Source organism: Monodelphis domestica, chromosome 5 (assembly GCF_027887165.1).
Source record: "Monodelphis domestica isolate mMonDom1 chromosome 5, mMonDom1.pri, whole genome shotgun sequence".
NCBI classification, from domain to species: Eukaryota; Metazoa; Chordata; class Mammalia; order Didelphimorphia; family Didelphidae; genus Monodelphis; species Monodelphis domestica.
The window spans coordinates 84,118,889-84,145,393 of record NC_077231.1 but is presented as its reverse complement, the minus strand read 5'-3'; the positions used below and the strand labels follow the sequence as shown (position 1 = coordinate 84,145,393).

At 37.6% G+C, this 26,505-nt stretch overlaps 1 protein-coding gene across 4 annotated transcripts in view; it reads left to right on the top strand.

Moving 5' to 3' along the window:
• Positions 1-26,505, top strand: part of ANKS1B (ankyrin repeat and sterile alpha motif domain containing 1B) — a 1,427,494-nt gene that overhangs the window by 472,566 nt on the left and 928,423 nt on the right. For all 4 annotated transcript variants that reach the window (XM_056798687.1, XM_056798685.1, XM_056798684.1 and 1 more), the window contains one exon: positions 7,704-7,840. In XM_056798687.1, the coding sequence (XP_056654665.1) occupies positions 7,704-7,840 (137 nt within the window). The remainder of the gene's footprint in view (positions 1-7,703; positions 7,841-26,505) is intronic.

Sequence of the window (26,505 nt, the reverse complement as noted above, 5' to 3'; positions counted from 1 at the left end):
GGGAAAAAAGAAAAAGAAAACAATGTTAGCCATCTGGGTGAAAATATGCCTACCATTATGTATTCATGAATGGCAAGAGGTCAGATTCATTATAATATCCTGAATTGTCTTTTGAGTACTGGTTCTCTTTGAATCACCAGTGCCAATGGGGCATTGGAAAAAATGTGCAAAACAATTCCTGGTCACCTTAGCAACTGCTGATATAATATATGCAGAAAAATTCTATAATTTCATTATCTCTCGTTGATATTCCATTTCCTGAATTTATTCATAAATATACAGGGAAGAGAATTGAAAAACTGACCAAAAGCCTTCAAATTCAAAATCCAGTTTTGCTCCTGACTGTCTAAGTGACCTTGGGCAATCATTGAACCTCTTTGGGCCTTATTTTACTAATCTGTAAAATGAGAAGGTTGGAATAAAGGGCATCTGGGTTCACTGTCAGCTTCAAATTCATGATCTTTCAAAACTCTAAGCATGCTTGATTTGAAATCAGAAGACCTGACTTGGAAGCCTGACTCTCATTTATTGGCGTTTGGTGATCTTTGCCAAGTCACTCACCTTTGTTGAGCCTCATCTTATTGGCATGTAAAATGAAGAGTAATAGACTACATGGTTTTGGGGTTCCCTTCCAGTTCTAAATCTGTGGTCTTGTCATCTTATGAAAGGAGTAGATATAAAACCTCATATCCATTGGACCCTTGTCATAGCCTCTCACCTGGGCTCCTTCCTACAGACAATTCTCCTTCTATCTCACTGAACACATCCCCCTGCCATGTGCATCTTCTTTCTTTCCAGGACTGTGGACAGGTCATGGAGTGATAGAGCAGATGGAGTGTAACAGATTTAAGGAGTTAGGAAAATTCTATTTCAAATCTCAAATACTTGCTGGTTCTATGACTATAGGTAGGTTACTTAATCTTGGGTTGTTTCAGCCAATTTCCTGTAATTAATCTGAGACTGAGTGGTACCATAGAAAGAGCACAAGCCTTGGATTCACAAGAATCTGCTTCAAATCCAAGCTCTACTGCTCTTTGTGACATTGGGACAAAGCATCATGTCTTCTCTAGGACACAGTTTCCTCATTTGTGAAGTTATTTGGTTGGCCCAGATGACTTCTAATGTCCATTCTAGCTCATGTTCTTCTGAATAATGGATGTTGAGTTTCTTTTTTTTTTCTTTTAAAATTTAAATCCTTACCTTTCATCTCAGAATCAATGCTGTTTATTGGTTCTAAGGCAGAAGAATGGTAAGGGTTAGGCAGTGAGGGTTAAGTGACTTGCTCAGGAAATATCTGAGATCAGATTTGAACCTTGTATCCAGCCCTGGCTTGCCACCCACTGAGTTAGTTTGTTGTCCCCCAGATATTGAGATTCTAAAGTAGAAATTCAATGTAATTGTAAAATTGTTGATTTTTTTCACATTTCTTTCATTATATTGCTCAGATGTCTTGATAGTTTTCCACTGCATTCACAATTAAGCTTAAAGTTATTTGACACAATTTATAACTAAACTCTCTACTCAGAAGCCTATGTAATATCCCTGGATTATATTGATTTATCTCCCATTTTTGTTTATGACCCCTTTCTGATCTGGAATGATTCCTCCCAATTCTACTTAATCTTCAAGTCCTAGATCAAATCTCCTCTAGTAATCTGTTCTAGTATTTAGTGATTTCTCCTCTGGCTAAAGTCCTGTAACAATTATCATCTATACCATCAGTTGATATGGTATATACTGTGTTGCATTATTATTTAGCTAGTAGCACAGTGAATAGAATGCGGTCCTTACAGGCAAGAAGACTTGAGTTTTCATGAATCATGTAACCATGGAAAAATATTCTAAATAAATTACTTAAAAAAAAAGAAGACCTGAGTTCAAATTCTTCCTTAAACACTTATTAGCTATGTGACTGAACAACAGATTTAATCTCTTTGCTTAGATATCCTCATCTATAAACTGGAGATAATAATGCCACCTGCTTCACAAGAATGTGATGTGGATGAAATAAGATAATGTGTATAAAGTGCTTTGCAAAACTCAAAGTGCTTTAGAAATGCAATCAGTTTTTGCATGTATGCCCTAAAATTCCAATTATATTGGGTTTTCATTTTTTTCTTAGTTTATCTTATGGAATTTCATCCATATACTTTCAGAAAATCCAGACTATAGCCAATATTTCCATTTTCAAAATATGGATTTGAGTCCAAGTGTAGTCTGTGGCTGTGAAGTCAAATGCCCCCTCCTGCCCCTTTAGACCTGAAAGTTATCATTGATGTCAACACTTGACAGGTTGTCATGTAGAAGAGGAATTAGCCTTATTCTCCTCAGTCCCTGAGGGCACAACTAGAACAAAGGGAAGAAAATCACAGAGAAGCATATTTCAGTTTGATATATGGAAGAAATTGATAAAGATGAGAATTGGTTGAAAGTGGAATGGTATCCCTTGGGAAGTAATATGTTATGGATCACTGAAGGTATTCATACAGAGCCTGGGTGACTGTCATGGACTTTAGAGGAGGGGATCATATATTGGGCAGGAGGCTGGATTAGATGGTTCTGAGATTCTTTGAACCTACAACCTTTTTCATCATTGCACCAAATATTCTCACTGCCTCAATCAGCTAGTTATTTTTTTTATTTAAAGTTTTGTGGATTCATTTTTTTTGTTATGACATTTCAACCATTTCCCGATATATCTCATGCCCTCCAGCTCAGAGAGTCTTTCCTTTTAACAAAGACAAAAAATTAAAATCAATCAGGATGGAAAACATGGCTAATGATAAATGTAGCATCCTGGAGACATCTTCCCCTTCTTCTCTACTGGAAGGAAGAAGGTCATTGGCTCTCCCTTTTTTAAAATTTAATTTAATTTTTTTGTTCTGATAATCACTTTATTTCCCTCCCTCCCTTCCACCCACCCTTCCAGCAGCTGATGCACAATTTCATTGGGTATTACTGGGTATTGATCAGAACCTATTTTCATGTTGTTTTCACTAGGATGTTCATTTAGAGTCTACATCTCCAGCCATATACCTTCGACCCATGTATTCAATAAGTTGTTCTTTGGTGTTTTTACTCCTACAGTGTTTCCTCTGAATGTGGATAGTAGTTTTTTCTCATAGATTCCTCCAAGTTACTCAGGGACATTGCATTGCCACTAATGGAGAAGTCCATTACATTGGATTGTATCACAGTGTATCAGTCTCTGTGTACAATGTTTTCCTGGTTCTGCTCCTCTCACACTGCATCAATTCCTGGTGGTTGTTCCAGTCCCCATGGAATTCCTCCACTTTATTATTCCTTTGAGCAACATAGTATTCCATCACCAACAGATACCACAATTTGTTCAGCCATTCCCCAATTGAAGGGCATCCCCTCATTTTCCAATTTTTGCCACCACAAAGAGCACAGCTATGAATATTTTTGTACATGTCTTTTTCCTTATTATCTCCTTGGGGGACAAACCCAGCAGTGCTATGGCTGGATCAAAAGGCAGAGAGTCTTTTAGAGCCCTTTGGGCACAGTTCCAAATTGCCCTCCAGAATGGTTAGATCAATTCACAACTCCACCAGGAATGCATTAATATCCCAACTTTGCCACACACCCTCCAGCATTCATTACTTTCCTTTGCTGTCATGTTAGCCAATCTGCTAGGTGTGAGGTGATACCTCAGAGTTGTTTTGATTTGCATCTCTCTGATTATAAGAGATTTAGAATACTTTTTCATGTGTTTATTAATAGTTTTGATTTCATTAACTGAAAATTGCCTATTCATGTCCCTTGCCTATTTATCAATTGGAGAACTGCTTGATTTTTTTGTACAATTGATTTAGCTCTTTATAAATTTGAGTAATTAGACCTTTGTCAGAGGTTTTTGTAATGAAGATTGTTTCCCAATTTGTTGCTTCTCTTCTAATTTTGGATGCATTAATTTTGTTTTTACAAAAGCTTTTTAATTTGATGTAATCAAAATTATTGATTTTACATTTTGTGATTTTTTTTTCTAGCTCTTGCTTGGTTTTAGTCTTTCCTTTCCCAAAGATATGACAAGTATACTATTGTGTGTTCGCCTAATTTGCTTATAGTTTCCTTCTTTATATTTAAGTCATTCACCCATTCTGACTTTATCTTGATGTAGGGTGTGAGATGTTGATCTAAACCTAATCTCTCCCATACTGTCTTCCAATTTTCCCAGCAGTTTTCATCAAATTTTGGGTTTTGATCCCTAAAACTGTGATCTTTGGGTTCATCATAGACTGTCTTGGTGAGGTCATTTACCCCTAGTCTATTCCACTGATCTTCCTTTCTGTCTCTTAGCCAGTACCAAATTGTTTTGATGACCATTGCTTTATAGTATAGTTTGAGATCTGGGACTGCAAGTCCTCCTTCCTTTGCATTTTTTTTCATGGTTTCCCTGGATATCTTTGATCTTTTGTTCTTCCAAATGAACTTTGTTATGTTTTTTTCTAATTCAGTAAAAAAGTTTTTTGCTAGTTCAATGGGTATGGCACTAAATAAGTAAATTAATTTGGGCAGGATTGTCATTTTTATTATGTTAGCTCATCCTACCCATGAGCAATCATTGTTTTTCCAGTTGTTTAGATCTAGTTTTAATTGTGTGGAGAGTGTTTTGTAGTTGTGTTCATATAGTTCCTATATTTGTCTGGGCAGATAGATTCCTAAGTATTTTATATTATCTAGGGTGAGTCATTGGCTCTCTTGATCACAGGTATAGTGATAAATTTGGCCTCAGAGGCCATTTATCCTAGCCTCCTAATTTTCTGGATGAAGAAGCTGACACACAAAGGAATTTAATAGCTCATTCAAGGTTGCACTGGCAGTGAGTGACATATCAGGATTTGAACCTAGATCCTTTTATTTGAAATTATATATTCTTTCTACTCCATGATGTTGCAAGTTGTTTAATCATTCCTCAATGGGCAGCTGCTCTTTGTTTTCATTTTCCAAAGAAATACTTATTAATAATTAATTCGAAACAGATGGAAATTCAGAGTTTGAACATTCATGGTCATAAGATGCCAGGAAGCATCCCTGTAGAATTTTAGATAAAGAATTTCTATCTACTCCATAATTGAGAAGCAGATATTTAGAGAATATTTTCTATCCACTCTGAAGTGTTGTCAACTTTCCAAATTTGAATGGTTTGCATGCTGGGACTTTAATATAACTTAAATGAATAATACATGACATCCCACTGATCTGGCCAGTCAATACTTGCTTGATCTACCAAGAATAAGTAGAGGAATTTAGGTTGAATTAAAAGAGAGTGGGACACAGAGCCAGGAGACCAACTCTAATATTTGCTATCTGTGTGACTGTGGCCAAAACAAGACCTTTCCGAGCATCAGGTCTCTCATCTATAAAATGATGAGAATTATATTAGTAATACCTTCTTCACAGGATTGTTATGAGGAGAAAGTTCTGCAATTTATAGTTGTCATTGTTGTAAGTCCAAGATTGCCTTGCTGTTGGGAGTAAGCTGAGATAGCCCTTTGCTAATAGTAGTAGGATATACTATTTCAGGTGATATTAGCATTCTCAGGTGATAATAGTATTCTCATCAAACACCACACCTTCGTATGGTTGTCTGCCATTTTTAGAAGCTCATTCCTTTCTGGACACTCAAAGGAATTTTGAAAAACCACTTTGGTGTTTATGTGATAATAATAACACTAAATAATAACTATCATTTACATAGAACTTTAAGGTTTGCAAAGTATTTTAGAAATATCTCATCTGATTATCATAATTTGGGTGATGTATGCTGTTATTATTCCTATTTTATAGATAAGGATATTGAGACAGAGATGAATTGATTTAAGTACTGTCTCACAGCTAGAAATTTCTGAGATGGGATTTGAACTCAGGTCTTCTGGAGTCCAGATCTAGCACTCTGTCCACTTTAGTCTCTAGCTGCCTATTATATTTGAAGATTGACATGATATTACCAAAATGAGGTGTCATCAGGAAAAGTAGGGAATTCACACAAATCCCATAATACAGACATTAGGATTCATTGGAAAGAACATTGATCATGGCATCCAAAGCCCCAGATTTCATGCCCTTACACATATCATACATGTAAAGTTGTCAAGGACCTTAGATAAAATCCTAAACTTCCTTGTCTTGTAAATTGGGAAACTGTGTCTCTGAGAGTAATGTACTTGGCCAAGGGCATCCAGGTAATGACAAAGTTGAGGCGTGAACTCTATTCTTCCAGACCAAATGTCCACCTCACTGTATCATGCTGCCATATTTTATTGAGAGTCATTATCTGTGTGACCCTGGGCAAGTCACTTCTTGGAACCTCCACTGCTCACCTGTAAATGGATCATCATCATCATCATCATCATAGTAATATTAATAATAATTTATATACTCAGTACTTTTCAGAGCTGCTGTGAGGATGGTCCTTGATAACTTTAAATTACTCTATGAATGTGATCTATGGTTATTATATCAGAATTCTTCCTGACTCAGTGATCCATCAAATGTTTAAGGACACAATTCAAAGGAAGCAACTGGTATACCTTCATGGAAGGACTTTCTGCTCTGTCATTTCCCTACCCAGATAAAATTCACGTCTAACTTTTTTTTTAATCATCTGAGCAATGAGGAAATAAATCCTATTAAGGTATGCCACAAATTGCTGAAGCAAAATATAGGTTAATATATATTTGTAAAATTAGTTTATTGGTAGGGGATTGGAACTAAATTTATAGTTAGCATAGAGTCTTTTTGGATGAGGAAATTCTCCCTTTGTAGCACTTTTCATTTTTTTTCAACTTATAAAGATAAAGCATGGCTGATAAGATAATCATTCAGTGACTTGCCAAGATTACACAACTGGAGGGTATCAGAGCCTGAACTTGACCCTAAGCCTTGTTGGTTATCTATCCACTATGCCTGATCCCTATGGCACATTTTTGATAATTTAATTTTAACATTTATTTATCTTTTAAATAAACCCCTATAATCTGCCCTCTCAGTCATCGATGCCTTGGAATGAACATTTAAAAATAAAGAGGAAATGAATGCAACAGTGAACAATAGTATGTGTGATATCTTATCCCCTAGTTGCCTACTTATACCGAAAAAACAAGAGAGGTAGATTTTCTCAAGTCTTCTTCAGAGGCCAGATGTTCATAATTTTATGGTGTTCACTGTTGCTATTTTTTTTACTTTTACATTATTTTAATTAGCATTGAGTTATTACATTTGCCCAACCCTTGTTAGTTCATAAAATACTCCCTGGAGTTTTCTGAAGTGACTGTATTCGTCATTCCTTATCTATTATTCCATTGTATTCATGGACCATAATTGGTTGAGTCTAATCTTTGGGTCTACATCTTTTTAGGCAATGAAGTTCTCTCATCCTGATCAGCCCTGGGGCATTTGCTGCTATTTTGAATGAGAGGATAATGATTCAGCTCTGACTCCTCTTAGAATCTCTGAACTAGATCCTAAGGGGATGAACATTTACCAACTACAACGGAGACAAAACATCGAATAATGATATCGGTGAAGTGCTCTGTTCAGGGGTTCCAACATCCCTCGCTTTGGGGCCTCCAAGGAGACCAGTGTGTACTGAAATCTGATTTCCTGTCCTTGAAATCAACAGGGACGTTAAGTATTAAGTGAAGTGATGAAGTTCATGGCCGTTCTATTTTTGTTCACAGATAACGCATCTCAGGTAGCAATTATGGCTCCAGGAAGTGGTAACCATAGAAACAGCTCAACAGGCCCCACACCTGATTGTTCGCCTCCATCTCCTGACACTGCCCTCAAAAATATTGTCAAAGTGATACGACCTCAGGTAAGTGCCCAGACATGAGCACCTGAGTCTGCGCCCAGGTCCTGTAACTAATACAGGGACGGAATCCATCCCTGTTCAGTATTTCAATGATAGATAAAAGGAAAAGACCATCCAATCATTAGAACTTGAGTTAAAAGTAGAAGTGACTTTAGAGAGGGTCATATCATCTTTCATCCTAACTTTACAATTGAGGAAACTTGAACCTGAGAAATCATGAAACTTAATTTTAAAATCTTCCCTGAGCATTTGGAAGGAAGGTGACTTATTCTTCTGTTAAGAGGTATGGGAAATTTAAGGTGGATTGTTTTTTATTATTTATCATAGTATTTTATAATATGCAATAATATTATGTTATAGTATTTTTCTACTACTAATTATGAAAATGAATGATAATGTGGTGTTGCTCCTAGAGAACCTCAGAGTCAGGAAGATCTGAGTTCAATTCATATGCCTCTAATATGTATGCACTACATGAATCTGGACAACTCATTTTATGACTCAATATTCCAGGAAGGGATTAAACCCTGTTTGGTCTGCTTTGGTAGAGGAATTTTCTTCACTGGAAATTCAAATATTATTGAAATCACAGATTTGGACCAAAAGGAAATAGAGAGAAGAAAAGGAAAGGGAGGAAAAGATTCTTTCCCATCTTATAATTTATTGCTTCCTGAATTGTGAGAGTAGAAACACAGAAGAAAAACAACTGCCTGATCACATAGGTTGATGGGGATATGATTGGACATGTAGACTCTAAGTGATCACTCTGGTGCACATATCAATAATATGGAAGTAGGTCTGGATGAATGACACAAGTGAAATCCAGAGGAATTGTACTGGCTATGGGAGGGGGTGGGAGTTGGGAAGGGAAAGAACATGAATCTTGTAATCATGGAAAAGTATTCTAAATTAATTAATTAAATAAAATATTCCAAAACTTTAACAAAAAAAATTGAGGGTAATTTATTGCTTCCACCCCCTCTCTCCAATATTTCTTATTCCTCTATCTTTCTAGATTTGTACTTCAATTCAAAGGCTTCTTTCTCTAAGGAATTCCTTAATTAATGACATCTTTTTCCATCCTTACTTTCGATCTTAGAATCAATTCTGTGTATTGGTTCCAAGGCTGAAGAGCAGCAAGGGGTAGGCCATGGGGGTTAAGCGACTTGCTCAAGATCACACAACTAGGAAGTGTCTGAATTCAGATTTGAAGCCAGGACCTCCTGTCTTCAGACCTGGCTCCCCATCCACTGAGTCACCTAGCTGCCCCCAATTAATGACATTTTAAAGTTTCCAGCTCTAAATCTGTAGTTGTATGTAGCTGTTATATATGTATTTAAAAATATATATGTATGTGTATATATTCTATTATCATCATCATTAATATTATATATATGTAAGAAAACATAATGGAAATTTTTAAAATACCATCGATAAAACTGTTTATAAAGCAGATAAAACCCTCAAAGTATATATGGGATTTCAATTGTTTTTCAGTAGTGTCCGACTCTTCATGACTCCATTTGCAGTTTTCTTGGCAGAGATATTGGAGTGACTGGCCATTTGCTTTTCCAGCTGACTCGACAGTTGAGGAAACTGAGGCAAAGAAGTTTAAGTAACTTGCCCAGGGCCCAGATTTGAATTCAGGTCCTTCTGTCTCCAAGGCTGGTGCTCTTTCCACTGCGCCACCTAGGTGCCCTCTCTACAGTATAGCCTTCATATTAAATCTCTTATAGTAAATGCAGAAGAAATTAGTTTTCAGTAAAATTTATAAAACAGACAGTACATACCCATATTTCCACCAAATATATGAGTTTATACATGGGCATTTGAAGGGTGTAGAGTGTCCAGTCTCTCCCCAGCTTCCAGCATCTCTGTGGTTCTCCTTTCCCTGATTTTCTTCTCTCCTTTCTCTGTCCTTTGACTCTGTGTATTCCTTGTTCTCCTCCTTCTCTTCTTTGTTGGATTTCCCAGTAGGCGGCTTGCAGGCAGGCTTTAGAAATATCATTGGGACAAGCTGTTCTGTGATATTTCATTGAAAATAGAACTTACAAAGCTGTTTGCATCGTGCTGCTGCCAACAGATGGACCCAGCACATTGAATTGGTGGTGCGCTCCACCTCACTCCTTCTGAATGGATCTCCTCCGATCCAAGGGTGGGTGGAGAAGAGCGGGGAGGAATTTTGCTTCTAATCAGGATCATTCACCATTGCCTTAGATGTACAGAAGCAGCAGCTGCTATCAGCCCATTTCTGGACAAGACTCTGTTTTCAAGGCTGTATTGGTCAAATGAGCAGTGGGGTGCTCTGTCCCTCTCACATTCTAGCTAGGGCATCCGCTGGATGAATGTGTGCCGCTCAATATGTGGGACTCACGTTCGGAGCCAAGAACAGCTTTCTGGAGAAGGAATTCCCAGAGCCAGGTCTTCCAGAGAGTCATGGCACCAGATCGTCTCCCCAGGTTGGGGTAGGGAAGGAACAGGGGACAAAAGCTGCTTGGAAAGTTCATACCCCTCTTCAGAAGAACGAGAAGCACATCCCAGTGGACACAGGGGCTAGAGGCTAAAAGGCACAATTGACATGTTTTTCATTATTCCATAAAAATGTAGAGATGGCATATTATCTGCAAATACTCTCTAAACCAGGATAAAATAGAAGGGAATGATAGAGAATCAGAGGATCATGGGTTTTAAGCTATGAGGGACCTTAGAGGTCATTAATTCCAACCTTTTCATTTTACAGATGAGGAAAACTGAGTTACTCGTCCAGGTTCATCTTACTAGTTAGCCTGCATGGTGGGATTTCAACCCAGATCTTTTTTTTTTTGAAAAATTTTATTTAATTAATTAATTTAGATATTTTTCAATGGTTACAAGATTCATTGAACCCAGATCTTAACTTCAAATTCATTGCATTGTCCCTTAGGCCAGCCAGAAAACAGAACACAACACAATGGGCTAGACTAGCCTAGAGATGGAAAGGGACAGAATACTGGAGCTAACGGGAAAAAAAAAAAAACTGAACTCCCTCCTTTTATTCCTCAAGAATAAGAGGTTCAGAGAAGGCACGAGGCTGATCCATGATTACATAATATTAAGAGTCACGACTACGATCTGCGCTCCCTGATCCTTCCCATTATACCATGTCCTTTCTGCCAGTCAAAAATAAGTCAACGAGTATTTATAAGTGTCTATTGATTTCAAAGCTGTGTATGTTACTGTGAGTCCACTTGGTGACTAGTGCTGTTGAAATAGGAAGTAAAATTAGCAACTTTCTTATAAGATAAGGTTTAAAAAAATTGTTGTTCAGTTGTGGCAGTTATATCTGACTGTTCATGACTCCAAATGGGGGTTTTCTTGGTAGAGATACTAGAATGGTTTGCCATTTCCTTCTCCATCTCTGTTGTATACAAGGCACATAAAGTTAAGTGACTTACCCAGGACACACAGCTTGTAAGTATCTGAGTCTGGATTTGAACTGAAGAGGATGAGTCTTCTGCATTCCAGCCCCAGAGCTCCAACCACTGTATCACTTGGTAGCCCTTTATGAAATGACCATTCATCATTAAAAAAACACAACTTAAATGTCACCATCTAGATCTTTCATCCTCTATTCTCATCCCTTCCCCAGTTGTCTGGTGCATGGAATCAGAATTCTTTGTTTCTCATGAACTGTTTACTTAGTCTGTGCTAAGAAATTATTTCCTGACTTATAAACTAACATTGGGGGGTGAGGGGGGGTACTGGACCTGTGATTTCATTGGTAAAAAAAAAAAAAAACTCCTGCCTGGTAGAGAAACTCTTTATTAATGCACATCGGCACCTTCTTTACAACATAAATTCTTGAAAATTTGCCTAGATCTCAGAATAATTAAGTGACTTGTCCAGGGTCAGACAGCCAGTAGGCATCAGGAGTAAGACTTAAACTGAGGTCTTCTAACTCTGAGACTAGATCTTTAGCCACTAATCCATTTGACTTTTCTTAAGCTTAAATCATCATAAGCTCATTTTATATTTTGAAAATTCAAAAGCAAGGCAAATGGGAATGTAGGCATTCTAGCTCTCACACTGACTGTTTATCTTTTAGTCTTCTTGACTTCAAAGTCTATGCTTTGTCTCTGGAATTTCATGAGTTAAAGTCAGTGGGGGATGGTGGGAAAAACAAGGAATTTGGAGCCAGAAGACCTGGATGCAAATCCCAGCTCTACTGCTTGATATTTATCTGCCCTTGGACAAGTGAATTATTTTTGCCTCTTTGAGCCTCAGTTTCCCTAACTGTAAAATAAGGAATTAAAACTTAAGTATCTTCTAAGGATAAATCTATGATTCTATGATGCAGAAGGTATTTCCTATAAATAACAGAGTTTCATGAAGCAACAACCAAGAAACTGATGAGAGTAATGCTTGTCTCAGAATCACAATCTGGTGATGTCTCTTTAGACATCTTAAGATGTCTTAAGAAAAAGAACCTAATGACTTCACCAGGCAAAGGCGCCTACCTTAGAAAATAATCAGCTGGACTTCAATTAGTACTTTATAACATTATTTCCCAGGCAGGGAATTTTGGTCCTTTGGTATGTTTCTTGGTTGTCTTTATTGACCAGGAGTACTTGCATTTCCTCACTTCCTTTCTAATTGAAAAATTAGGCTCATGGTGCTGGAGAGAATGGAGAATGTTCACCACTGAGGTAGAGGCAAAGCCTTCAAGGCGAGGATGGAAGGCATGTTTTGTCCAATTCACCAGTGTCTCAAAGATTTTAAAAATTGAGGTAAATTATTTGATAGCTTGTTTGAGGTATTTTTCTTTAATGGGAGTTTTTAGTATATGGAATACAGGTTTGGCTCAGCCTGGCTCTCCAGTGAGAAATCTAGGAAGTCTAAAATTCTTATTGATGGATCTAAATGCATTTTCATTTGCTAAATAAGTATTATTGACCTTTATGAGGTCAAAATATTGCATGACATGCAAAAGTCATGTGTAAATAGGATTCTAAGTCATGAATTTGTTATTCTTCTTCCCTGAGGAATGCTGGCTGATATTCAGTGTAATTACTTGGGAAGAATTGTAAAAAGTAAGTAATTCAGATGCATAAGAGTTATTTTATTCATCATACAAGGCAAATTCAACAACATTCTTGTTTCTATCAAATGAGATTCAAGATTTCTCTGAGCTCTGAATTTCTTTAACTGTATGAGATACTTGTATCTTGTCTGCTCTGTAGAACCCATCCCACAAATGAATAAAACCTTTTTTTAAAAAAAGTGATTGGATGTGATACCCAGTGGAATCATGCGTCAGCTATGGGAAGGGTGGTGGGAGAGGAGGAGGAAAAGAAAATGATCTTTGTTTCCAAGGAATAATGTTTGAAATTGACCAAATAAAATAATGTTAAAAAAAGTTATTAGCTGACACATCTTTGATGCTGGACAAGTCACTTTATTTCCCTGGACTTCAGTTTCCTTTCTTGAAACATCAAAGGGCTGGACTAAATCACCTCAGAATTTTCTCCCAGCTTTAAACCTCTAATCCTATATGATGTGAGTTGAAATTCCACTTTTAATATTTACTACCTATGTGATCTTGTGTAAGTGATTTCATTTCCTGGACTTGAATTCCTCATGTACATGATGAAAGGTTTGGACTTGAGCTCCAGTCTGATCCCCTGCTGCTGTCAGTAATCGAGAGAAGAGAAAAGAAGAAGAATGGAGATTTGTTGAAGTGAGAGTTGTGGCAGAGTGGAGATAAGCTTGAGTTACTATAATCCAGTTATTTATAAGTATGTGGATTGCCCAGAAATTGAGATAATTTTTTACATTTCTGTTTGATCTCCCATTAAATTGGTTCTGTTTGACAAAACCAATAACCTCTTGTTTTCATCCATGTATCATATGTTTCTTTACTTCCTCTTTGATTTTTTTCTCTCTTTTTAATCTTCACTTTTAATTTTGTAAATGTATTATAACGTTTAGCCGAAAATGTTCTGACTTACCAAGGAATGTAGCTACTGGTGTTTCTTTCAGTTCAAGCTTCTCTGTTCTTGAGTCAGAGGCCATTATATTTACATCGTGAAAAGAACAATGGCAGCTTTGGGTCCATTGAGTTGCTTTGAGTTCCTGTTTCCAGTAAGGGACCTGAGTCTCTTGGACATTAATGATAGCTTTCTTCAGACAGTAGTGCCTCAGTTATTGTCTTGTTGGCATTTGTTCAATGAACTACTCTCTCTTCAGTGCTTTAATTCACCTTCTTGATCATCTCTTCCCCACATGTATTTCTTTAAAAATGGAATATTTTCCTTATTTTTTTAAGCTGCAGTGTCATAAAATTAGATTTGGAAAGGAAATTTGGCATATATCCAGCTTCTTGGGGATTTAAAGAATGAATTAAAATCATCAAGGTGCATTAAGAAAACCATAATGCTAGAGATACCCAGTGGTTAGGACACTGAAGTGGGAGTTAGGAAAATGAGATTCTAGTTCAATCTCAGATGTTTATCAGCTGTGTGACCCTAGACAGGTCAATTCTGATTCAAGCCTCAGTTTGTCATCTGTAAAATGAGAGGGCTACCTTTTTCAGTTCTAAATCTAGGGTTCTCTGATAATATTCAGGACTAGTGAAATGAGGGAACAGTTAGGTGGCACAGTGGATAGAGTACTGGGCTGGAAGTCAGAAAGACCTGAGTTTAAATCCAGCCTCAGACACTTACTAGCTATGTGACCCTGGGCAAGTCACTTAGCCCTTTTTGCCCCAAATTCCTCATCTGTAAAATGAGCTGAAAAAGGCAAACTAGCTCTGTGACCCTGGGCAAGTCACTTAATCTTCTTTGCCTCAGTTTCCTCATCTGTAAAATAAGATGGAAATAGAGAAGGCAAAACACTCCAGTATCTTTGCCAAGAAAAGCCCAAATAGGGTCAGGAAGAGTCAAACATGACTGAAAATGACTAAACAGCAACAAGAGTCTGCAAGAAGCTTTCTCTGTAATCTTAATATCTTCCATCTATGGATTATCTCTTAAGTTATTCTGTATCCGTCTTATTTGTACACAATTGCTGAGCTATGTCTCCCCCATTGGACAGGGAGCTCCTTAAAAGCAGGAGCTTTTTTTCCCGTCTTTCCTTAGATCCATGACCTCTTCAGAGGGTCTGACAAAAATGGGTAATAAAAACTAATAAAATTGTAATAATATATAAATGAATAAATTGGTAGGTGCTTAATAAATGTTCATGGATTTTGTAGGAATTGTGTTGTCATCTCTGGTTAGAATGGACTTTTCTCGAGGACAGGAACTCTCACTTTTTTCTTCCTATCTCTTGCTCACATCTCTATGTCTGGTGCTGGGCATAAGCTTTTTAAAGGCTTCCTGATTGATTGAAGACAAAGGCCGCCTCTTGTAGTACTTTATCTAGTGCCCATCACCATGCTTGATCCATAGTGTATACTGAACGCACATTAATCAAATTCAGCTGAATTTTCTGTGTTTATTATGACAGCCCCAGTTTCAGCTGTCCCTCATTTACTGCCATAGATCAGTTCAGTCTGTCAGTTAATTTCTTTGCTGACTGACTGGCACATAGCCTCGTCCTGGGCACTGCAGGGTTAAAGGTCACATATGCCACGTTTAAAAATAAGAACATAACGAGAATATAGAAGAAGCAGAAGCATTTAGTTCAGAGAAGCAGGAAATGATATGCAATGACTTTTAGGGAATTCGTTTAAAGAAATTTCATGGTAGGATTCATGGGGAGAAATGGTCATTTATAAAGAAATGATATTCTTTTTCAAGTGTTTTAGCAATACCAATTTATGCTTTTGTTGCTCTTAACTTTGGCAGTGAATCTATAAATAATATCCATTTTATGCAAACAGCAGCCCTATAAGATAAGTCCTACTGATATTGTTAACCCCACTTTATGGAGGAGGAAACTTAAGGGGAGAAATACGTGACTCGTCTAGGGGCATCCAGCCATCAAGTATCAGATTTTTCCTCATCAGGGTTGAATTCCTGCCCCCTCACACTTAGAAAAAAATCTTGGCAAGTTCATTCATCTCTCTGTAAAATGAGGAGGTTGTACAATTGGACCTCCCAGCATTCGAAAAAGCAGAGTTGATGGTGATAAAGGTCTGGGTCATTCAAGCTATGTCCAATAGCAATATGTGGCTGGGAGAGTTGGGCTAGAAGGAAGGAAGGTTGATCTTGCAGAATCAACATTGCTGGAAAAGACCTCAGAGGGTCTTTGGGACACTAAGAAGATCAAATCAGTCCGAACGTAAAGATATAACTCTGAATCTTCATTGGAAGGACAAATACTGAAGCTGAAGCTTAAATATTTGGGCCACATAATGAGATGACAGAACTCAGTGGAAAAGACACTCATGGTGGGCAAGATTGAAGCCAAAAGGAGAAGGGGTCAACAGAGGTTGGGCTGGTAGGTCATGTCATGGAAGCAATGAGCACGAGCTTAGACAGATTTGGGGAGATTGTGGAGGATAGAAGGGCCTGATGTGCCGTATGGTATAAGGGGTGACAGAATCAGACTCAACTGAATGACAACAACTATATGCCCAAGAATGTGCCTTCTCTCTTGAATCAGTGGCCCTTGGACTCTAAAGCCATTAGTCTACTCACCATCATGTTTTCTCATTGTTTTGAGCATTTCTAGGGAAGGAAGGAACTTCAGAGATATAAGCTAATGACAGGAATGAAAACTGCATATTTTATACCAATAGAAAAGGTTTTTAGCCATGAGAATAAGAAATAGCTATTTTCTTTTTTGGAAGGATAAAAGACATCCAGGTTTAAGTTGTGAGTCACAGACGATGCAATTGGGGATATTCAGTTTGACTGACAAGGGACAAAGGAGGTTCTCATTATCTTTTTTAATTTTTGGTTGGGACTGAGTCATCCAGAAGAAAATTGTCAAAAGGAAATTGCAAAAACAAAGTTTATAGAAAAGGAAATTAGGATATCCAAGAGAAGGACAAGGTAGACAAGAAAAGAGGGACCTAGAGATAAGGATAAATTGGTCCATAAGAGAGGCTATGGGAAAAAATTCTGCTTAGCCTTATAGAAAACCCTCTTGGCACAAATTGGCAGAACTACTGGCTTCCTTTAGCCTGAGATTCTTGCCTGGGTTATTCTTTCTAAAGACTGGGCTAGATACCAGAAATAAGACCTTCCTCTGAAGCTAAAGTCTGAGCCACATACTGCTGCTGCCTTCTGAACTTCGTACTTTCTTCATGCATAGTCTAGGCCCTTCCTACCCTGAAACATCACCCTCCATCTTGGATCTGTGAATCAGAACTGAGTAGTGGACCCTAAAGCTGCCAGTTGACCCCTCTTCTCATTGCAGTACCCCAGAATGGCTTTAGGGAGCCCCAGTAAGGATCTGGGTCCTCCTCTTGTCCTTTGGCTGAAGATGTGCCGTGTCCACCTCCCATCCATTGTTCTCAGTCCTCATTGATTATCTCCCTATTTCAAGCTAGTCTGGACACATTGACTTCTGGCTTTTTTTTTCTGGATTTCTTCCTCCGGTGCTATAATATACGTGTTATAGATCTGTTTAGAAAATTTGTGGAGCAGAACTTATGTACTGCTTCCTATCGCTCCACCATCTTGATTCTCAGCAGCAAAGACCAAGAGAGGTGAAATAGTTTGCCCACTGTCACGCAGGTAATGAGTGAGTCAAAGAAGAATTTGAGCTTAGGTTCTCCAATTCCAAATCCAGAAAGGAGCAAAGACGAGGGAACCATTGGAGAAAATATTCAAACACTTGCAAACATGGGAGGATAAAATGTGGGGAACTTAGTCTGAAAACAAAATGGCACCATAGAAAGAATACTGTATCTGGAGTCTTGAATTCCAAAATTGTACCTTTGGCAGCTCTCTGACTTTGGGCAAGCAACATGGTAAAGAAAATGGATTCCTGGAGGAGGCAGAAAGATCTGGGTTAGAATCTCACATCAGGTGTTCATTAGCTATGCAACTCTGAGCAAGTCATTAACTTTGCTGAGCCTTAGTTTCTTTTTCAGTAGAATGAGGAAGATGTTCATGTCCTTTAAGGTTTCTTCTACCTTGAGATCCTCCAATCCTGTAAGGAGAAAACATGAATAAAGGAATAGACATGATAGTTTGAAATTAATTTTAGATATCTCCTGGTTGGCAACTAGGTAGTGGCATGGTGGATGAAATTCTAGGCTTATAAGAAGGAAGAATTGAATTCAAATCATGTCTCTGTCTCTTACTAACTGCATGACCCTGGGCAAGTCACTCTCTACCTCAGTTTTCAAAGGGATGATAATAGCATCTCTGCCTCTCAGAGTTTTGTGAATATTTCACGAGAGGACATTTGTAAAGGGTTCTGCAGACGTAAAATAGCTAAAATGCAAGTTGGGCACCTGGGTGGCATATTGGAGAGAGTACCAGACCTGTAGTCAGGAAAACCTGATATCCAACCTCAGATATTTACTAGCTGTGTGACCCTGGGAAAGCCACTTAATTCTGTTTGCCTCAGTTTCTTTTTCTACAAAATGAGCTAGAGAAGGAAATAGCAAAGCACTCTAGTAGGTTTGCTAAGAAAACTCCAAATGTGGTCGTGAAGAGTATGACATGCCTGAAAATGGCTGAACAACAATAAAAATAATGAAGCTTTTTCTTTATGATCCCATATCCTTCCTGGGCCTCAACTTCCTCATCTGTAACAGGAAGGGGCTGCAATAGATGGTCTCAGAAGTCCCTTTCTACCTCAAACTCCTTAGAATCCTACAGACATATTTTATAGTTCTAATGCAAAGATTTTTTAAGACCCTTCTCTTCACCTTCATCTCCCTCCTGGAACTGTTTACAAATTGTGACTCTTGTTGCAGTGATGTCTTTTCCTGTTATTTTGGGTCTCCTTCTGGCATCAACTTTCCATCATGCAAGGAAGACTTTCTTGGGATTGTTCATGAATTTCTAAGAATGACTCCCCTTCCCCCCAGCCACTAACCAAACTGTAAGCACATTGTTGCCCCTCCTTTTTTCCCCTTGCTCTGGTCCTGATAGATTCAGAGATGATTGCAGGGGAAATACTTTTCTTTCCACTTTCTTGATTTTCCCCCTTCTCACATACATTTTCTTTGTCTTAAACATGAAGTTGCTTTTGTGTATAGCTCATCTTGGTGAGGGTCTCAGGGAGCCAACAGCCCGCCTACTCTCCCCAGCTGCACACATTTTAGAATCATCTATTGGAAAGAGCTAGGATAGATATTATAGAAGAATATGGAGCCAAAGGATGTGTGGGAAATCTTAGTGTAGTCTCAAAAAACTTGTTGAAACTCAATGGTGTTAAAGGATGTGTAGAGGGAAGGAGAATGATAGCTTCAAATACTTGAAGATTTGAAGGGCTGCCATATTGATGATGAAGCTTTAGACATCTTTAGCTTGGCCTCTTAGGAAGGAACTAGAGACAATGGGTGGGTGTTATAAAAAGGGCAAATAAAGCTTTTGAGATAACACAAACACACACAGAAACTCTTTAATAATTTAAACTATCCCTGAATGAACTGATATTATTTAATAGGAAGTGAGTTCCCCATCATTTTGATTCAGATAAGCACACTTTGTGCTAGGTGCAAGGAACGCCTCCTTGGAGCTCCTTCAGAAAAGGGTAGATGACTATCTGTCAAAAATCCCATGGCTCCAAGAAGCTGTAGCATGCACAGCAACCACACTCTACTAAAACCATCCTGCAGCTGTGTTAAAACAGGTCGAGGATAACTAACAGTCTTCAAACTTATTGGTGAGATAAAGGGGTGAAGACTTCTTCTGGGAGAATGGGTAGATGAGAAGTTTGTTCCAATGACCATGAAGGCAGCTGAAGTAGGCACTGTGGAGCACTTGGAGTTTGGATGTATGTGGGAGAAGCTAAGGTCATCCACTGCATCCTGGCCATCCCCAGAATTTTGTCTTGCCACTAATGGATGTCTAGAAGAGAGCGTGAGGCTGACAGTTCTAAATAGCTCCACCTCACTTAAGTCCAATTCATGTGCAAATCAAGTCATCATCCCATGATGCCACTGGTCCTCTTTGAAAATGAAGGTCCAATAACCACAAGCCATACTATAGAAGGGATTGTTGGCCATGTTCAGTTTGGGTTAGACTTAGGATTCCAAAAGCCTTTCCTACCCTGACATTCTTTTTATCTTGATAGTTTCCTGGGAAGATAATAAACTCCACATGATTCGTTTCTTTCTTTTAAAATTTATTAATATCTTTTTTGTTTTTACAACCCTTTCATGTCTTAATGAATCCCTCCCATCTACTACTCATTAAGCCATTCCTTGTAATATAGAATAAAAAAGAAAGAAAAAAGTTCAGCAAAGCCAACTAACACATAAACCATGCTTGCCAATGTACATAATATTCTATACCCAAAGCCTTCCACTACGAAGGAAAGGAGATGCATTTTCTCAGTTCTTCATGAGGTCCAAACTTAGTCATTTTATGTGTTTTCCTTTTGTTTTTCTTTTCTTAGAAATACATTTTCTTGTTCACTTTAATAATTTGCTTTTCCCAGAATCCCTTCTTTACTTCTGAGGATTCCATGCCTTATTAGAAAGAATTTAAAAAGAGGGACAAAATAGCTAAGCAAAATGAACTAACATATTTGAAGAATTCCAAAATTATATATAGTAGTACACACCCAGAGGAATACCCCCATATCACTTTTAAAAAACCTTACCTTCTACCTTAGTATTAACTCTAAAGCATAAAGACGTGGGCTAGGCAATTTGGGTTACATGACTTGCCCAGGGTCACATAGCTAGGAATTGTCTGAGGCCAGATTTGCAACCATTTCCATTCATCCCCAGACCCAATGCTTGCTCTATTCATTGTGACACTTACCTACCTTCCCCTCCATGCCTTCTGCAAAGAATCGAGGGAAGGTGCCTTCTCATATCCTGTCTTTGACAACAGACTTGTTGATAATTTCACACAATTTCTTTTCAATTATTTTGTGGTTGATCTAGCCATTTGTATTGCTGTCATCATTGTGTATGTGGTTCTACTTTCTTCACTTTGTATCAGTTAATTTTAGTTTTTTGATTCCTTTGTTAATTTTTTTCACAAAGGTTTGTTAAATGCCTGTTCTGCATAAGGCTGTCAATGCATGCTAAGAATTGAAGGGATATTGATTTACAAAAATAAAACAAAGCTTGTGCTGATTGATAAATTGCTAAGATAAGGTATATCATCCCTACAGAAGCTGAGAGACAAGTAGAAATAAGATGTAAAGAAAGGGTGCCAATACAAAATGACAGAAGGTAAGGATATGAGATTGATCCAAATACTTATGTCTAGAAATGCTCAAAGTACCATAACCTTATAGAATTTCATGAGCTCTAGAGGTGGAGAGAAAATATGAGGCTTCTGGTTCAATACTGTATGTTTTTCAGATGAGGAACTATGACCCATAAATGGGGAAATACCTTTAAGATGCTTCAAGGAACCTCAGAGTCATCTAGTTCAATCTGCAAATTTTGCAGATGAGGAAACATGCCCAGAAAGTAAAAAAAAAATCTTACCACCATTTAACTACAACTTAACAGAAATCTAGCATCGTTTAGTTGAATACCTGAATTTTATAGTAGAGGGAATTTTTTTAAGTCAACTGAATTCCAGAAAGGGAAAGTGACTAAAGACCTAGGGTGGGCAGGAACTTTTGGTTCAATCCCCTAATTTTATAGCTGAGGAAATTTTTTAAGGATGCAGAAAAAGGAAATGAATTAGGATCATTACTCTAGATCTGGAAAGAACCTCAGAATAATGTAGCCAGACACCTTAATTTTAAAGATGAGAAAAAAAATTAAAAAGGAAACTTGAAGTGACTTAGAATCACAACTCTCAAACTACAAGGGAACTTCCAGGTCATTTAATCCAACCCCTTCATTTTCCAGAGGAGAAAACTGACCAAACTGATTCAGGGAACAACAGAGCCAATATCTGGACCCAAGTCTTCTGACTCCAAATTCAGTCAGGGATCATAGAATATATTATAGCTGAATTACACTGTAGAGGGCAGAGAAGCTGTCAGTAGGTCAGCATGTAGGTGGTAAGGCTATGGTGGCATAGTCAAAATATGAAGTAAGGTCCAGGAGAAGAAAGGCATATTTGGGAATAAATATATTAATATGCAGCAATGGTGGAATGAAAATTTGGAAAGGAGGAAGGTGTCATATTATGGAGTGTCTGGAAAGACAGGTAAAAGAATCTTAGAATTGGAAAGGACCTCAGAGATCACTGAGTTCCTGAACAGGAATCCATCTACAACATCCCCAAGAAGTGAACGCATGCCTTCTTCTGGAAAATCCCCCAAGTAGGGAAGTGTTGACTATTCAAATCAATAAACCTACATTAACATTTGTCATAGGCTAGGAGCTGTGCTAAATACAGGAAGGAGGACCGTCTTAAGGTAGTTCACTACACATTGAGATAGCTCTAATCGTTAGAAATGTTTGGTACAAGTAAAGATGTATTTAACTCTTTAATTGAAGTCTAAATATTGCCTATTCTGTACCTCTTAGCCATTGTTCATTGTTCTGTCCTGGGGGTGGGGGACAAACAGAACAAGTCTACAACTTTTCATCCTGATAGTCATTCAAATACTTCAAGTCCAATATCATCTCCTCTCCTCTCTAAAGTCTTCTCTTTCCTCAGTCAAACAAATCCTGTGGGTTTGGACCAGATCACACAATCTCAAAACTGGAAGGAACCACTGGCAGAGTAGAGTTCTCCCTGATACATGGTCATCCACTCAAGTACTCATCCAATCAAGAACTCAAGTAAGGGGAATCTTAGTCCAATCTGAAAAGATCTCAAGAACCTTTTCCTATAACCTTCTTTTAATTGTCCTTCAGTTTGTCAATGTCTTTCCTAAAATGAGACTACCAGAACTGAATGCACTTCCAGACATTTTTTGGGCCAGGCAGAATCTAACTTAGCAAAAAGCTTGGGACCTCATTTGGAGGACAGTGGAAGCTGAGAAGAAAGCCAGCATAGTGTTCATTTTAAAGAAGCCACGGGGCACAGGAGTTTTTAAGATTAGGACAAAAAAGTAGGAATTTAATATCTCATTTACACAATAACTGCATACCTCTTTCTCCTTTTGCATAGTTCAATGTTTTCTTTTTGTCTTTATAAAATTAATAATCAGTTTAAATAGGAAAAATATATTTCTTTAATTTGTTGTCTTGGTTTCTGTTCTTTTTTCCCAGGGCTAGCAAATAATTATTTTTCAAATATAAATCTGTTCTGAAGAGGTGACAGAGTGTCAAATCTTTGAGAGAATTGTGATGTGCCAGCACGTTTCACCTTGTGAAGTTTCTATAGATGCTAGACTTGTGAGAAAAATAGCATCTTAAACTCTAAATGGAAACTTGCTTTCTGTAATCTTTTTCTGAACCATAATCACAGAGAAAATGGGGGACCAGTTTCTTTGTGTTTTAATGTGTTGTTTCAGTGGAATGACACATGCTAGGCTTCTTCATATAGGGTAATAATTCTGGAAGGGACATTAGCAAATATGGAATTAAAGGATCATAGAGCATTGGAAGGGACCTTGGAGGTCATTCATTGCAATCTCTTCATTTAATAAATGGGTGGCAGCGATGTGAATTGACTTAGTGGAGGTCACACAGAGGCAGATTCACAAATAAAATGTTTGTCGATTTATCCCTTAATCCCAGTCATGTTTTCTCGAAATATTTCTGTTTTCATTTCCTAAAGGGAGGAAGAAGAGAACACAATAAAGCAAGAAGTGGAGACATCCATGTTTTCGCTCTTCCCTAAGAGGTGTTCTGACCCAGGAGAGTTGAGAACCTTGACCTTTCAGAAAATGACTAGTTTTGTCTAATACTCTTCTGCTCAGCTTGAAAGGGTCAAGAGGACTTTACTGGAGAGCCAAGGAACAAGCCCGCTTTCCAACAGAGAAGGATTCCTTATATCCCAGTTGCCATCTGTTCCTGATTCCACCTCTACCCTGGATTGTCCCACCTGTGACCAACTACTACAAAGGATGACAAATGTCATAGCCTGGAGCGATAGTGTATTCTATTGTATCACATCTCCCTGGTGCTTGTATTATGATTTAGTTTTCAGTACAATCAGACCGATTTTATAAGCAAGTACTTATTCACTAATGTTTGGAGTGCCATCCCCATTCTTCCTCATTGACTTGCCTTCAGGGCATTTCAGACCTCATTCTCACTTCCGTAAGACAGTGGTCAGGGACAGTGACAGCAGATGAAATTCAAGCAAGTGTGTCTTTTTACTACATTATAATACTGAAGAAAATATTATATTTAAAGATTTGGAATAAAGGACAATTAAAGCTAAGCTGAAATCTAGATATTATCCAGAAATTCATTTTTGTCCTTTTTTCCCAAATAGATTGCCTGATCTATACCAGGTACTTCATAAACATTTTGTTTTCCAAATCATTTTTAAATCCCTTTGATCACATTTCATAGAAAATTGAGGGAGAAGAGCATTTATTCAAATAGTGGTTTTTCTTGTCCATTTCACAATATATTATTGATTTAAATCATTTACATTTTAGATTGGTATGCAGATATACTTTGACCATTTTGTTGGTGCTTTGCCTTCTATTTTTTCTGCATTTTCATTTTTTTGATTAGTGGCTTAGAGAAGATCCCTTTTTAAATTATTTTCCTAACTGGCTTTAAAAAGATTTTTTCTTTTGTTTTGGTTTTGAGTTTTTTTAAGTCATAACTTCTAGTGGACTAAAAAAAACAAAAACAAAAACAACCCAGCACCAACTTATAGACATACTGTCTTTATTCTGGTTTTCTTTATCTTTAATCCTTGCACCACAGTATTTAGAGGGGTCTAAGGATATGATGTTGGTCACTCCCAGGAAGAAAAATAAGCTTTTTGAAGGTAGAAATGGTTTTGCTTTTTTCTCTGCATTCTTAGTTCCTTGCACATAGTAGGTACTTTATGTATATTTAAAATATATAATTATGTATTTAATTAATATATTATACTTAAAATATGTATGTGTGTACACACACACACACACAAACAAAATTTGGACAACCCTTCCCTTTTGTCTTTGAATCAATACTGTATTTGGTTCCAAGGCAGAAGAGTAGGAAGGACTAGGCAATTGGGATTAAGTGACTTGCCCAAGGTCACCCAGCTGGGAAGTGTCTGAGGCCAGAGCTGAACCTCCCATCTCCAGCCCTGACTTTCTATCCCAAACTCCCTAGCTTCCCCATAAATATTTTAAAAATTGCCTATCTCCCAGGAGCAACAGGAGGAAAGTTGTTTGTAAACCTTCGGGGGTCTATGCAAATATGAACTACATTATAATTATTATTTAATCTATAATAATATTATATAGAGACCTCCCATCTCTAGGCCTGACTCTCAAGCTACTGAGCCGCCTACTTGCCCCCTAATATATTAATTTTATATTGTATTTAGGGCTTTCATTACATTTGACCATCACAATATTTTTTTGTGGTTGATGGCACAACTTTTCACCATTTTACAGATGAGTAAACTGAGGATTCCAAAGCCTAAGTGACTTACCAGGCTAACAAAAAGTGACTCAAGTAAAAGATGAACTCTGGTTTTCTGGTTCCTAATTTCCATTGTGGCATTTGAAGAACTCATTATTTAGAACTGTGGCTGGGCAAAGTGATTTCTTAGTTTTTGAAATAGAATTAATTGGACATTCTGGAGTGTAAATGACATGGTGTGACCTGGTAGAATGAAATGCTAGACTTCACTATAAACAAGATTTGGGTTTAAAAACTGCTTCTAACACTTCTGAGATGTGTGACCAGGGACAAACTCTTTGACCTCCTCAAGCCTCAGTCTACCTATCTGTAAAAGGAAGATAATATTTCTAGTCCCTCCTTCATAAGGCCATTTGAAGTGTATAAAACGCTTTGCCCTAATTAAGGAGCCACAGAGACATATAATGTGATAACAAATTATGGACACATTTATTTATCTATTTTTTAAAATATCTATATGCCATGATGAGCCTGCTGGGATAGCTGCTGAGGAAATATTTTCCACAAGCTACTTTATAATTACTTCCTACTGTCCTTACACTGAATTAAGCTATTAAGAATTATAAATAAGAATCTCAGCATGGAAAACCAAAACTGGTATTTCTCCTGTTTAATTCCAACCATATTTTAATTTGAAATTGGCTTCTTTGAAATGTTCATGGGGATTAATTTGTAGGATTTAATTCAGGGAATAATTTTTGACTGTCACTATTAAGGATAGGTGGTGAGTTCTAGGGTGATAGACTAAGTCAGTGGTTTGGGACTGTACAACAAATTATGTAGAAAATGTTCATTTTAATACAAATATGCTTTAGAGTTATAGATTTTTGAACTTGGAGAGACCTTAAAGGTCTTCTAGGACAACTCTTTTATTTTAGAGATGGAGACCCAGAGAGGTTAATCAATTTAGCCCTCAAAGTCATGTAACTAATAAAAATGGCAGAACTGAGATTCCAGCCCATGTCCTGTGACTCTAAATCCAACATAGCAAGCTATTTCTAAGTCAAGAGCTCTAGAAGAACTATCTGGAAACTCGAACATCCGGAAAGTACCTCTATGTTCTTGAGTTTACCAGTATCTTCACTCAAAC